Here is a 13,692-nt window from a genome sequence, read left to right on the forward strand (position 1 = left end):
TAGACAATCTAGCCTAGGCGAGAGGTCGTCTCGCTGAGGCGATTCAATCTCGCCTGAGTGAGGCTCTAACAGTGGAAAAAATTAAAAACCTAGGCGAACTCTCGCTCAGGCTAAGCTGGTTCGCTTAGACGAGGGTGTCTCTCGCTTAAGCGACCTCAGCTTGCCTAGGCGAGGCTTCGCGCAGGAACATGGGTGGGTTTCCTGGTATTTTCGCTCAGGCGAGAGCCACTCACCCAGGCGAAAATACCAGGTGTTCTTGCCGACGTCGGTCCGATTTTAAATCGATTAGGTGTCTAGCAAGAGCATAAAATTCTGTGTGTGTTTCGGCAAAAAATTGAATATTTTTACCGAAGACGAAAATTATAAAAATCTGACTTAACATACAATAAAGAGCTGAAGCCATAAAATCCTCCCCCTGACCTTGAGGGTTAATCTCTTATTTATAGGCAAAACAGTTACAAATATCATAACCGACTGACCCAAAATATCTCATATCAAAAATATCTTAATAAAAAATATCTTAATAAAATATCAATTAGGCCCAAATTCCTAGGCTCATAGACTTTCATGAATTGGGTCGGGCCTTGGACGACCAGGACGGTACACCAGGTTATGAACATATTCCTACATGCAGAAGCTCAGATTTTCCACAGAATCTAACACACATTCAATTATACGGTTCAAACATCAATTCATCACTTGAACATGCAATCTAAAGTCATTAGAACAGATTTCTCTACGAATTATAAGATAATAGTTAGATTCCCTTACCTTTTTATGATGTTTGAGCTTGATAAGATACCTCCTCAATAATGAGGGCTCAGGATTTCAGTTCAACCTAGAGAATTTAGTCATTACAACACAGGAAGAGGAGGACGCCTGATTAATTCCAGAATAGAGGCAGAATTTTGAATTCAGAGTAAAACAGGATCAGACTTGGAAGAATTGACTTACTGTGAGGGAGGGAGTTGGAAGCAAGGTCAACTGGGAGCTCTGCAAGGGTTTCTCTTCCAGGAACTGAATTTGCAGAAGAAGAAGAATTAGAATTGTGGAGAGTGTGGGGGGTTTAAGAGAAGAAGAACTGGAGAGAATGGTATGAGTTGGTGCACTTAAGTTCAGTGAAAAAGAGATAAGTCAAAGAAATAAAAGTAAGGGGTTCACATAATTTGCATAGCTCTTAACAATAATAATAATAATAATAATAATATACCTAATTTTAATAAGTTATTACAACAATTATTATTTTTTCATTAAATATAAATAATAATTTGTCAATTTGTAAATATAAACTAAATAAAAGTTTATATTTTAAGTAAACGATAAAATATCATTAATTGTTAAAATTTGAATTAAAATGATTTAATAAGAAAAAATAATAATATGAAGAATATATTATTTGTGTGTAACTACTATCATTGTCTTTTTAATTAAGGTCAATATAACTACTGACATTAATAATTAATAATAGATACATAATACATAGTATATAATATATAATAGATAATATACAATTAATATATGAAATAGTAAAATTAACTATTAAAATATTGTAAGTTCTATAATTATATTTTCAATCAACGTAATACAATGTTTGATTGTTAAACAGTTAATTAACATAAAATAATTAAAAAAATTATCTATACTACATATTAAATTGTATAACTACTACCATTAATAATATTAAAAACATATACGTAATACATAATATATAGTACATAATAGAGATAGATAACATATTGTTTGTGTTAATTGTGAATTTTATATCGATATATTGAATAATATTTAGTAATTCAATAATTAATATTAAATGATGAATCAAATTTTATCAATTAATATCTAATACTTAATACAAATAACATATTGTTTGTATTAAAATATATAATTTTTGCAAATACTCCTATTAAACGTTTATGAAAATAGTGTTCAATTTTATTTAAAAAAACATTTAATAATTTCTTAGAATATTTAATAATGTACCTCATCATGAGATTCAAACACCTTAGAACATGATTTCTTGAGTAATATAAAGATATATATATATATATATATATATATATATATATATATATATATATATATATATATATATATATATATATATATATATATATATAAATAGCACAAAAGTGGTTAAATTGGTTAAATTTGTTTCCTCCATAACTCTAATCTTGAATTTATATATGCAAGTAATGAAATGAAGAATAAAAAGCAATGTAAATGTAAATGAAAATGAAATTAGCATATATTTCCTAATGAATATATTTCGACATTTTCACATACTATAAATAAACTTGAAGGCGGCAGGATTTCGAAAGAATTTCTCAAATTTTATGTTAAGAAAATATTAATATTCTTTTAAATTAAATTGATTTGAATTATCTATTGAAAATCATTTTTATGTATACCATTATATATTATAATAAAAATATTACTAATAACGAATTTTTTTTTATATATAATTATATTACTAAATTCTTTTCAAATTTACGTTAAAAAAGTCTTAATATGATTTTAGAATTTATTGCAAACCATAAAAGTGTTATAAAAAAAAAGTACTAATATATTTTTATTGTTGAATTCTTAAGAAAAAAATTGAGAAGGTGTCAGGAATTATTACATGTTCAAAATGTTATAAAAAGATATAGATATATAAATAAATAGATGAATAAATATATAGATATATGGTAGCTGTGTGGATAGGGTATTAAGATAAAACATTTATTTATTCTTGCATATCTCTTTTTTTTTTTTTTTTTTTTACAAATCTTCTTGCTCAGAAGTAGTTACAAACCAACGACCTTCATCCCCAAATCTGGTCACGTGAAAAAACCCAACGGATTTTATTTTACACTCATTTGACAAGCCTACGTGGCAATAGGGCGGGAATGAGAAGGTAATAATGGAGAAAATGCATGCAGCGGTCTTTAAATAATGTAAATGCTATTTCGAATATTTTCAGTTTCAATTTCTCTAACCATTTCATTTTGGCTCTACCTTCTAAAGGCAACCAGATACTTTGTGAATGATGACGCTCTGGAAGGTGGTTGCGTGGAGGCGCTCGCTGCCACGTTGTGTTGGACGGAAATGGAGGCAACGGGAACTGCAGCTATCATGGATTGATGGAGAGAGAAGAAGTATCAACTTCGGGAAGAACCTCTCTAGCCGTACAGAACAGTATGGAGCGGGAAACCCTAGACGCGACGACGATCGAGATGTTGCCGATCGAGATGTTGCCGGCGATGGCACTTGTGTGATCAAGAAGATGGAGTATTTCCTGCGCGGAAGGAGAGGGGAATGGCGCTGGCGGTCTCCGGTCGGCAACGGCGCCGTTGATGCACTGGCACGGTGGCAGTGGCGACGCAGTGTGGCGGCGTCGGCTTTGTTGCAGCAATGCGAAAGCCTCCATGGAAGAGGAAGAGGTACAAACCCTGGTGCTAAGGGGAAAAGAGATAGCTCAGTTGGCTCAGGCATTAATGGATCGGAGGTATGTTTAGATCAAATCTGTAAAATTATGCTTATTATTTATTATTATTATTTATTCCATCGTCATATATTCATTGAATTCATTTGTAAAGGTTCTCTATTAAAATTCAGGTCATATTATTATAAGAAAGATTATTATAATTACAAATAAGTTTTATATAATTTTAATTTAAATTATTTTTAATTATATACGTTATTGATGATAAGATATCATTAATTCGGATAGATTAATATGTGTGAAAAAAAAAATCTTAATTACACTAAAATAGTACATATAGAACTCAAATAAAAAGTATTCAATCAAAAATTCTTTTAAAGAAACATATCGTTTTTCTTATAATTGAAATTATTATAAAATTTAACAAGTTATTTGTTATATTTTGATATTAAACATTTAATATTTTATTATGATAGTTGAATGATAATCGAATATGATTAACCAAATAAAAATTCATTAACTTTTTGATAATGAGTTTGGTCTTTATATAAATAAAAATCTTGGTGAGAATATCAGGAATGAAATAAGAAATGTTTTTCTTAAATTATTCATTTTGAGTTAAATTTTTGACAATTATACCTTTATTTTAGAACTAACATCAAGATGAAAACATAATAAAAAATATTATATTAATTTTTTAGTGGTTTTATAAATTAATTTATTATTGGTTTAGTAATAAATCTATAAGATCATCAAGGATGTTCTGATATTTTTTGGACGGAAAATATAATTAATTAAATTAAATAATTTAATTTTAATTAATTAATTAATATTAATTGTACTCTTTACTAGCACAAAAAATACAATTAATAAAAGTCTAAGAATATATAAAATTGATTTTAAGTAAAACTTAATCAAAATTGATAAATCAAAATTAAATATGATTTAATATAAGATTTATTGACGCTCGAAACAAAGATTCGATTTGGTTTATATTAGATAGAAAAAAAAGAGAGGCAAATGTGGGCTTGCGTGACGATAGAATAAAACCAATTTCGAAAAACACATTTTTAGATGAGAGGCTTATTTTTAAAACCCTAAGAGTAGATGCAAAAGTTTTTTTTATTTTATTTTATTTTTATGAAAAGGAGCTTTCTCTTTAAGATTTCAATAGTTTTCCGTTGCTAGAGAAGTAGGTCGGTTCCATCGGTCAAGTCTTGGCGCAATAGAGATTAGTCTCCGTGGATACACGTTAAGACCTTTGTATGTTTGAAAGGGAAAACTTTTCGGAACTATAATTGGCAATCAAGGTTTTTTTTTTTTTCTTAATTTCTTGTCTGTTGATATCTATTATGCATGAATTTAATAAAAATAGATCCAACAATTTCTTCTGTGCATGTTATGAATGAGATTTATAACCTTCAATTGTTATCAGAGTTTGTTTTTTTTGGTTAATTTTTATGCTGCTGGTTTTTTAATTGATTTTTTAAATCAATATGTGTGTAATTAAATGTCGCAATATGTTAACCTTAATTTTCACTTAAACTTAAAAGAAAAAAAATATGTTTAACTTTATCTTGAATTACTTGTGAAATTTGGATGATATATTTTGTATTTAGAATTGTATTATCTAAACTATGTTTTATATTTTATATTTTGGATTGAATATATTATAATACAAGTATTATATTTTGAAATAAATTTATAATGTAAATTTGTATTTCAAAATAAACAATCTAAAATAAAAATATATATTCTGAATTATATATTATTAAATCTCTTTTAATTAATATATACAGAACAGAAAATCAATCCTAAACCAGAAGATAAAGATAAATTTAGAATGTTGAACTTTATCCTAAGTGCAATGCAAGTTGAAATTACACATTATGAATTTGAAAGCGATAGTAACAGTACAACTATTTAAAGGAGATTGGAACGTACAAATTTTATTATAATATCTAATCACACATTAACATATAATTTTTAGAATGACTACTTAAATATTTTTTAGTTAGTTTACAATATAAATTCGTTCTAATTGCAACAAACTCTTGTAAGAGAAAAAACCAATAGGAAGCCCCAAAACGAAGTTCGAACATCATTTCATCCAAAATTTTCGAACATCATTTCATCTGTCTTCTGTTCTTGTGGGCAAATCATCCAAAGTTTTAACGTTCAAAGATCTTCTTTTGCCAATCCAACTTCTAAAATCTCCACTTTACATAATGCTTTCAAATTTAATGTTCATTGCTTCTTCTGTGTGTTCACCGTCACCTTCCACCCTCTTTGGTTCCCAAAAGATTTGTTCTTCCTTCGAACCATCTCAAAACAAAGCCACACATTTCTCCACAGAAAGCCTTTTTTTCCTGCACCACTGGAATTTGGGTTGTAAATGGGCCCTCTCTTCAGTTTGCTTCTCCTACGCCGGAGATTTGTTCTTCCTTCAAAACCATCTCAAAACAAAGCCACACAGTTCTTCACAGAAAGCCTTTTTTCCTGCACCACTGGAATTTGGGTTGTAAATGGGCCCTCTCTTCGGTTTGCTTCTCCAACGCCGGAGAAAAGGCACTCTGCTTTCTCGCCTTTGTTTTTCTTTCTATTTTTGTTTCCTATGCAATTACTTTTCCGGAATGATGCTCTATGGTTTCTGTGCTTGAAGAGTAAAAGTGTTTGACTTTCTATGCTACTTGTGACAAGCTAAGAAAATGAAGAAGTAAAAACATATTCTTTTAATGTGGGTATCTGGTGATTGGTTTTTCAGTGTATTCAATACCAAATTGAAATCTACTATGATGATATGATTCCCTTTGCATGAGTGAATGTGAGTGCATTTCAGTGACACCTATGAGTTATCGGTCTTTATGTTATTTGTTTTTGTTTACAATAATATATGAAATAATTTAGTTTAACACCTTGCTTATGAAGATTTTTATTCAGTCGATCAAATATGGATCTCTCAAATATATTTTTTAAGTAATTATTACTTTTGTCCGTAATCTTTCCATGCGTGAAAATATACTATTGATTGATGATGTAAACAACTTTTATATTATCAATACATTCTAGTCAAATTCTTTATAAAAGATTGTAATAATTACTTGTATTGTTCATTTTATTTGTCTCTTTTTCAGGAATCGGGAGTGGAATGGCGTATTCTGAGGCGATGGGAGGTGCCTTGGGACTGGCAAACGGTTTCGTTAACCTCTCTTGCTTGTGTAATTGGGTGTGTTTCGAATAGCTGTTATGATTTCATATCAAACTTGAAATAATGAAAATCTACGGAGAAGATGGCATCTAGGGCCTTCTTACCCATACAAGTTATAATTTATTTTTGTTACTGTTTGTGGTGTATTTTGGGCCATTAATTTACTCCCAGGCAGTTTTTTGTCGACAGGTGTGATGGATGCAATTCATAGGTTCAAACCTGATGTGCTAAGTTTAAATGTTGAGGCAGTGATGCTTTTGTTAGATATAGGGTATGCTATTCCTTTCGACTCTCGTACCTTTGTAATCCTTGAAGTTGGTTGGTAATTTTGAAACTACTTCCACTTTTTTGCTTCTGACTTATTTTGGACGAGTCATTGACTTGCTGAGAAGATGTGAAGCTACATTTTACTTAGCAAGATCACATGATGTTCTTGGAAGTGAGTGATATGCATTAGGTCTTTAGGCTTTCATCGTTTGATTACTTCTTGCTCAATGTTGGAGATCCCAAAATAAGACTAATTTAGAGTATGTAAGAGTGTGTAAATCTCATCTTAAAATTCAATTTTGTGAGGTTTAATTAGGTTTAAAGTCCATTTCTTAAGACTCAAAACTTGTATCTTAGTGAAATGTTTGAAGGCTGGCTTACTTTGTACATTTCCTTTTATTGAATTTAAGGGGGGATTTAAAAAGGGAGGAGAGAGGGTTCTGTATATATAATCTACATATATAGATTCTTGATAGACTTAGGGAACTTTTGGTAGGAGGGAAGTTTCTTCATACCTTAAAATGAATTAATGAGTAATATGGTAAATTTTTCAGTAAATTTTTCAGTAAATTTTTCAGTAAATTTTTTATTTTAAATTGGGAAAGTTAGACTCCCACCTCCTCCATGACAAGTTTTTTGTGAAAAGCTTGGCTAAAAGGTAAACCAAGCGTGAGAAACATATTTCCTTGAGGATGTTATATTTTAAAAGGTAAACCAAGCGTGAGAAACATACTTTCCCAACCTCAGTTTTCCAGGAAACTAAAAATTTCTATTTCCTAGGCTAATATTGTTGGAAAACCACCTTAATTACGGTCATCCGTGCCCTGCCTTGGTTGTGACTTATTTGGGGTCTGCCTTAATTTTTTTCAAGGGTGGTGTTTTAGTCTCCGTTGACACAGTATGATTATAGAGCTTATACAACTTGGACAACCCTCACCTTGCAAATGGATTTCATGGGGGTTGAATTAGGTTCTAATATATCAAAACCTATTCTATATACATTATTGGGTCACTTGCATTTGCGACACTTTAGCAACCTTGTGTGTGTGGGGGAGTGTTGGGAGGCCACCTTAATTGCGCTGATCCGTGGCCTGACTTAGTTGTGCCTCGTTGAGGTTGCCATAGTTGCCACTAAATAGTGGTTTACTTTCATATAAAGCTGGGACAATTCTTACCTTGTAAGCCGATTTAATAGATTGACTCTGGTCTTGAGTCCAAATTCTAGGAAAGATTAATAGTGCAACTCTGTAGACAATAGTACTCATGAATACTAAATGCATTTTATCATGTGATATGTAAACATACTGTTTCTTCAAAGCATTAACTGTTATTATCATTATTTCCAACAGCTTTAAACTTTTGTATGCCATCTACTTAATCAATCTATAAATAATAAAAGTATGAAACTCCTTTGGCCTTTCTACCGTCAGACGTAATAATTATTCCAATTTTCTTTCTGGTGTTAAAGAAGAAGTATGCGAAGTTTTGGATTACTTTCTTAGTTTCTTCTATTATTTGTCTTGGCAGCATAACAACTGCCGTTATACTTGGAATCATATATAGTGTTGCCGACACTTTCCAGCCACTTCCTGAAGACTTCTTCAAATACGGTATTATCATTTAAGAGCCTTTCAATTATGTTTAGGATATGGACAAAAAGGTTTCCAGTGTGAGCAGTATTTGTGTAAGGCTGAGTATAGTGCATCAAGAGCTCAAAATAATATTAAGATAACTTCAACATAGATTTCAATACAAGGTTGATTATTATTTTAATACATCTAGAGCTCTTTATTGGCTGCACTTATAGACACTGAGCTCATGCAAAAGTTATTCCTTGATGTTTATATTAATGACTGGCATCAAATCTTAAGACTAGAAAAAGTATTACCGATTTAACGAGGTTCACTACAACCAATACAAACCAGTTTGTGCCTTTATGAACGTGCTGTATCTCTGTATGTTGGTTCATGTTGGTTTAAATCTTATTTTAATCCAATGTTTAGTTTGCAATTGGCTTCTATTTGGAAGAATTAGAACTTGTTACGCACTGATGCTTTTCCATTCAATGGTAAAAACATTGTTACAGATTTGAGGGAACCTTTCAATCTTCAAAAGGGTTGGCTTTTGTGGGCTGGGGTTGGACTTGTTAGTGCCTTTATTGCCAATGTATTGACTCGAGTTGCTGTGTCAATCTTCAGTGGAGGTCCCCCAAAAGGACAGGTTTATGCTCTAATTTTCAAATTTTATTGGCAGTTGCAGATGTAATTAGTAGTTTCTTTCTATATGTTAATCTATATTCTTTGTAGCATGGGAGGAGGCACTTTAGGGTCATTGATTTTCCAGTAGCATCACTATTGAACCACTGATCTTAGAATTCCAACACAGCAGTTTATAGTATGTTACCGACTTAAAGTCATAACTAACTAGGATCAGATTAGCTATATCTTCCTCTTTTACCTTAGCAGAATTAATCTGTCTTGATAGGTGTATTACTTTATGCTGTTAAAGTTTGCCTTTTATAACAGCGTTTAATCTTTTTTTCTTCTGGAATTCAAACCATGTGGGTATCTCTTATATGCTTCTATAAATTGCTTTTCAGACTGATGCTCTTGTTATCTTGGCTCCATTAGTTGGATCTTCAAATCTAGGGTAATTTAAGATATTCCGTTCCCTTATTTAAAATTGCAGTTGTTGCTTCAGTTATGCTTTGATAACTTGCAGTAAAGTGAGGCTTATGCAGCCAAATTGTAGTTGCAGAGCTATCTAAAACCACAACATTGTGGTGACAATTGTGGTTGTGGACTGGAATTCTATCAATGAAAGGAATTTTTCAAAGGTTTCCATCTAGGTTCGGTATCCCAGATTCTCAAGAAAGTGATTGATTGTGTTTCTTTTCATTGTAGTACTGCCTGCCGCTTGGTTGTGTCATGTGTTCTTATTCCACTCCTTGAGGAGACTGTGTTTAGAGGATTTCTTATGACTTCTCTGACTAAGTGGTACGGTTGCCTTCATATATTTTCCTTTCCATTTGAGACCTGTTGTTTTTTGTCGATTAAGTTTTTTTTCCCTTTTTGATTTTACCGTTCTTTCATTTCCATATACCATAATAAGTCATCTTAAAGAAACTATAGCTTGCCTTGAAAGTGGTACTTTTCCCTTTTTGAATTAGATATACAATGGAAAGATAATTGAACAGATAAGGCTTTAACAAGTGCAGCTTCACCTACTCTGTACTTCGCTTATCCTTATAAAAAAGAAAAGTTGATTAGAATGTATAGTGAAGTTTGCATTGTGCTAGCTAGTAGCTATTTTCCCTTCCAGTTCAATTTCTGACCATATTTATGCATTTGGACTCTTAATTTAGGTGGTAGCTCTTTAATCAACTTTGAGAACTAATATATGGAATTTTACCTTTAAGAGATTATATATATATAGTAGTGTGTTGGTCCGAGTTATTTGGACTAGCAATGTTTGGCAAAATCAAAGCTTGAACTTTCTGTAATGCTTTCTTTGTGAAAAATTATTTATATAAGTGAATATACTTGTATGCAAAATAGTACATTTATCTTAATGAGATGCATCATGGATGCCTCAACTAAATTGTTGAAGCATGTTCTGTGAATTGATTGTTACTGGTGCAATTTTTCTGATTCACCAGGGTTCCTACACCAGTTGCTGTTGTCATTATCTCCAGTTTGTTTGCCCTTGCACATCTCCGTCCTGCACAATTTCCACATATCTTTGTTATAGGTATGGTGTAAATACATGACAACTTCATCTTCAGAAATGGAAACAAGGAAATTTTCTATTGTAATGTTTAGATGGACATTGAATGCAAAATAATTTAATTTGAACAAGGTGGAAAAGTGAAAAAAAAGGGTATTTTTATTTCAGAATTTGTTTATTCTCAGTTTCCGTTTTCACAAATTATTTAAAAAATGTCATATTTTTCTATTTACGTTTCTGTTGTTTTCGTTATTTCCAACTCAAATATTTGATTGAATGCATTTATGTACTTATATTTAGAGAAAGAAATGAAAATAGAAAAGTGTACTTTGTCTTGAAAGATGGTATTGTTCTTCCACATCCTGTGTAGAAAATAACAGAAATTGTTACATACATAGGGTCTGTTTTGGGGTTTTCATATGCTCAAACTCGCAACCTTCTCACTCCAATCACTATCCATGCCTTTTGGAATTTACTAGTGATATATGTTACTTTTTTTTCCAGGTATTCATCATAACTCTACATTTGTAAATTCTGTTAGTTTTTATCATCAACTTTAATTCAAGAATAAGAATGCTTCTTCTGCTGATATCAGAAAATTGTTGCAGGAAACTTGATGGAAACATTCTCTCGCTTACATGGATGTAGAGCATCATGTACAGTATACAATACATACCCATTTCTTTGCTTATCTTCTCCCTTTCCCTGTTGTAAAACATAATCGGATTGTTGCTTCAAACAATGAAGAAAAAATTATTTGATCAATATATGCTATGAACTTTGAAATTGTCAGCAGGCCAGGTTGTATTAATCTCAATAACTCTCAAACATAAATGTCATAGATGCATTTTTTATACATCTGTTTTGGTATTTGGCTTCTCTTTATCTTTCACTGAACCAACTTAGTTAAAGTTTAAACATGGCTTATAAAATACAAAATAAATATTCTATCAACTATTGTTTTCATCATAAATATTCCATGTGTTATTGAAGTATATAAATAAATTTTATATCAAATTTGAGAAAGAGACAAATCCTAATTTCACATCTAATTATAAAGACTAAAAATATACTAAAAAAATATTAGAATTCGCTCCTTTATTATACTCTGTCATCGTTACCATTATCAGGTGTAAAGAAGTTGTTACACCTATGTTCTCGATTGTAAATGAATAATAGACAACTTATTTTGAAAAAAAGAGAGCTCGGATTGCTCCTTTTGGAAACTCATTCTAAAAGGTATTATATATTTGATGTGTTTTCAAAAGCTTATTTTAGAAATCATGTTATGAAAAATCTTATTCTAAAAATTCTATTCCTGAAAGTTTATTCTATAAGATCTCTTAAAAGAGAAATACAGATGTATAATTATTTTTTTGTTTCCAATTTGACCGGAAAGTTTCAAGTTAATCTTTACTTAGCTTTTTGGTTCAATTGAGTTTTAATTTTAGTTTTTTTTTCAATCTAGTTTTAATTTTAATTTTTTTTTCAATTGAATCTTAATTTTTTAAATATTGATTTAATTAGTTTTTTTTTTTCTAAAAAATATTATAAACGGCATTAGAGTCACTTAACAGTTAATGTTGCATGTTTAATTTTTAATTTTGTATTTAATCTTTTAATTTTTAATTTTTCTTTTGAAACTCTTTTATTGTCCACCTGACAGATCTTGTGGTGTGACACTTGACGTTATCTTTGTCACTTGTTACAAATTGTGCCAAATGTTGTTGTCTTATTCTCAATTAGTTTGTATATGTTTTTTTTTCAACAATCTTAAATTTTTTTTAAAATAAATCAATGTTATCCCTTCCCAAATATTTGTATTAATGTTATATTAATATTTTTATTAAAATTGACTTTTTAATATACTACATTATTGTGTATTTTTATTTTTTAATTATGTAATAAAAATTGATTTTTTAAATTATTTTCATTTTAAATTTTAATATTTTTAAGTTTGACAAATATTATTCTATATTATATTTTTGTTTAAATCCTAACATTATTTTGTTAGTTATCGTATATATAATATTATATTTATTAAATAAATTTAAGTTTATTTTAAAAAAAAGTAAACATTCAAAACTAATATATTATAAAAATATTTTTTTATATGATTAAAACTAATTAATTTAAATGGAATCCAATAATTTAAATGATTTAAAAATAATTCAAAAATATTTAATAAAAGAACTCAATTTTAAACCAAATATTAATATAATATTTATACAAATAACAAATTTAGTGTGAGAGATAATATTCATTTAAAAAAATGGGACTAAATTGAAACAATGATATGTATGTGTGAGACTAAATTCAGTACAAGAAAATGATATCTAATATTGATTGTGACATGTTGTACTATGTGTTAAGTAGTGTTACGTGTCACATCCACTACTTGACATGTAGACGACAAAAAATTATGAATTGACGCATGACATTAAGTCAATTTTTCAAAAATTGAGACTCAATTATTACAATAAAGCAAAATTAAGACTCAATTAAAAAAAAATTAAGGAGAAACTAACTTTTGAACCAAATTGGAGAGTAAATAAGCAATCAAGCTAAATCTAAAAGTAACTTTTACTACTTATACAACTTTTAGTGTTACTCTTCTCTTTACTTGTCATAAAGCTTGATCCTTATGTCAAAACTCAAAAGGTGGTGCAGGAAATGTCAAAAGTATCTTTTATGCATTATTTTATAAAAAAAAAAATACGTTATAAATTGTAGAATTCAAAAGATATTTTATTTTAGACGGTATGTTTTGGAATATATATTTTATATTTTGAATTTTATAATCTGAAATGTTTTTTATATTTTATATTTTGGACTGCATATTTTGAAATACAAATTTTATATTTTAAAATAAAATTTGTAATATAAATTTATATTTCAAAATTAAGAATCTAAAACACAACTAAGAAAACCTCTTATGATTAAACAATCCAGTACTGAAAATAAATCCTAAACTAAAAGATAACTTTGGAATGTTCAACTTTATACCAAGTGCAAGTTGAAATTACACATTATGAATTTCATTTTGTAGCTTGTGCAAGAGTGCCATCAT

General features: G+C 29.6%; 1 protein-coding gene across 1 annotated transcript; it reads left to right on the plus strand.

Annotated features, from left to right (window-relative positions):
- The first annotated feature begins 3,261 nt into the window (after positions 1 to 3,261).
- On the plus strand, positions 3,262 to 11,476 carry LOC114168973. Its single transcript, XM_028053977.1, has 10 exons — positions 3,262 to 3,484; positions 6,556 to 6,647; positions 6,805 to 6,900; positions 8,424 to 8,506; positions 8,983 to 9,116; positions 9,496 to 9,545; positions 9,800 to 9,892; positions 10,555 to 10,646; positions 11,021 to 11,126; positions 11,231 to 11,476. The coding sequence occupies exons 1-10, from the start codon at positions 3,263 to 3,265 to the stop codon at positions 11,268 to 11,270; spliced, it is 1,008 nt and encodes a 335-aa protein (XP_027909778.1). The 5' UTR covers position 3,262; the 3' UTR covers positions 11,271 to 11,476.
- Positions 11,477 to 13,692: the final 2,216 nt, after the last annotated feature.

Source organism: Vigna unguiculata, chromosome 11, assembly GCF_004118075.2.
Source record: "Vigna unguiculata cultivar IT97K-499-35 chromosome 11, ASM411807v1, whole genome shotgun sequence".
Lineage (NCBI taxonomy): Eukaryota > Viridiplantae > Streptophyta > Magnoliopsida > Fabales > Fabaceae > Vigna > Vigna unguiculata.

Coding starts and splice junctions, on each gene's coding strand:
- LOC114168973 (XM_028053977.1), top strand. CDS start 3,263: ATGGAGTATTTCCTGCGCGGAAGGAGAGGGGAATGGCGCTGGCGGTCT. Junction 9,893..10,554: donor ATGACTTCTCTGACTAAGTG/GTACGGTTGCCT, acceptor CTGATTCACCAG/GGTTCCTACACCAGTTGCTG. Junction 10,647..11,020: donor TCCACATATCTTTGTTATAG/GTATGGTGTAAA, acceptor TTACATACATAG/GGTCTGTTTTGGGGTTTTCA.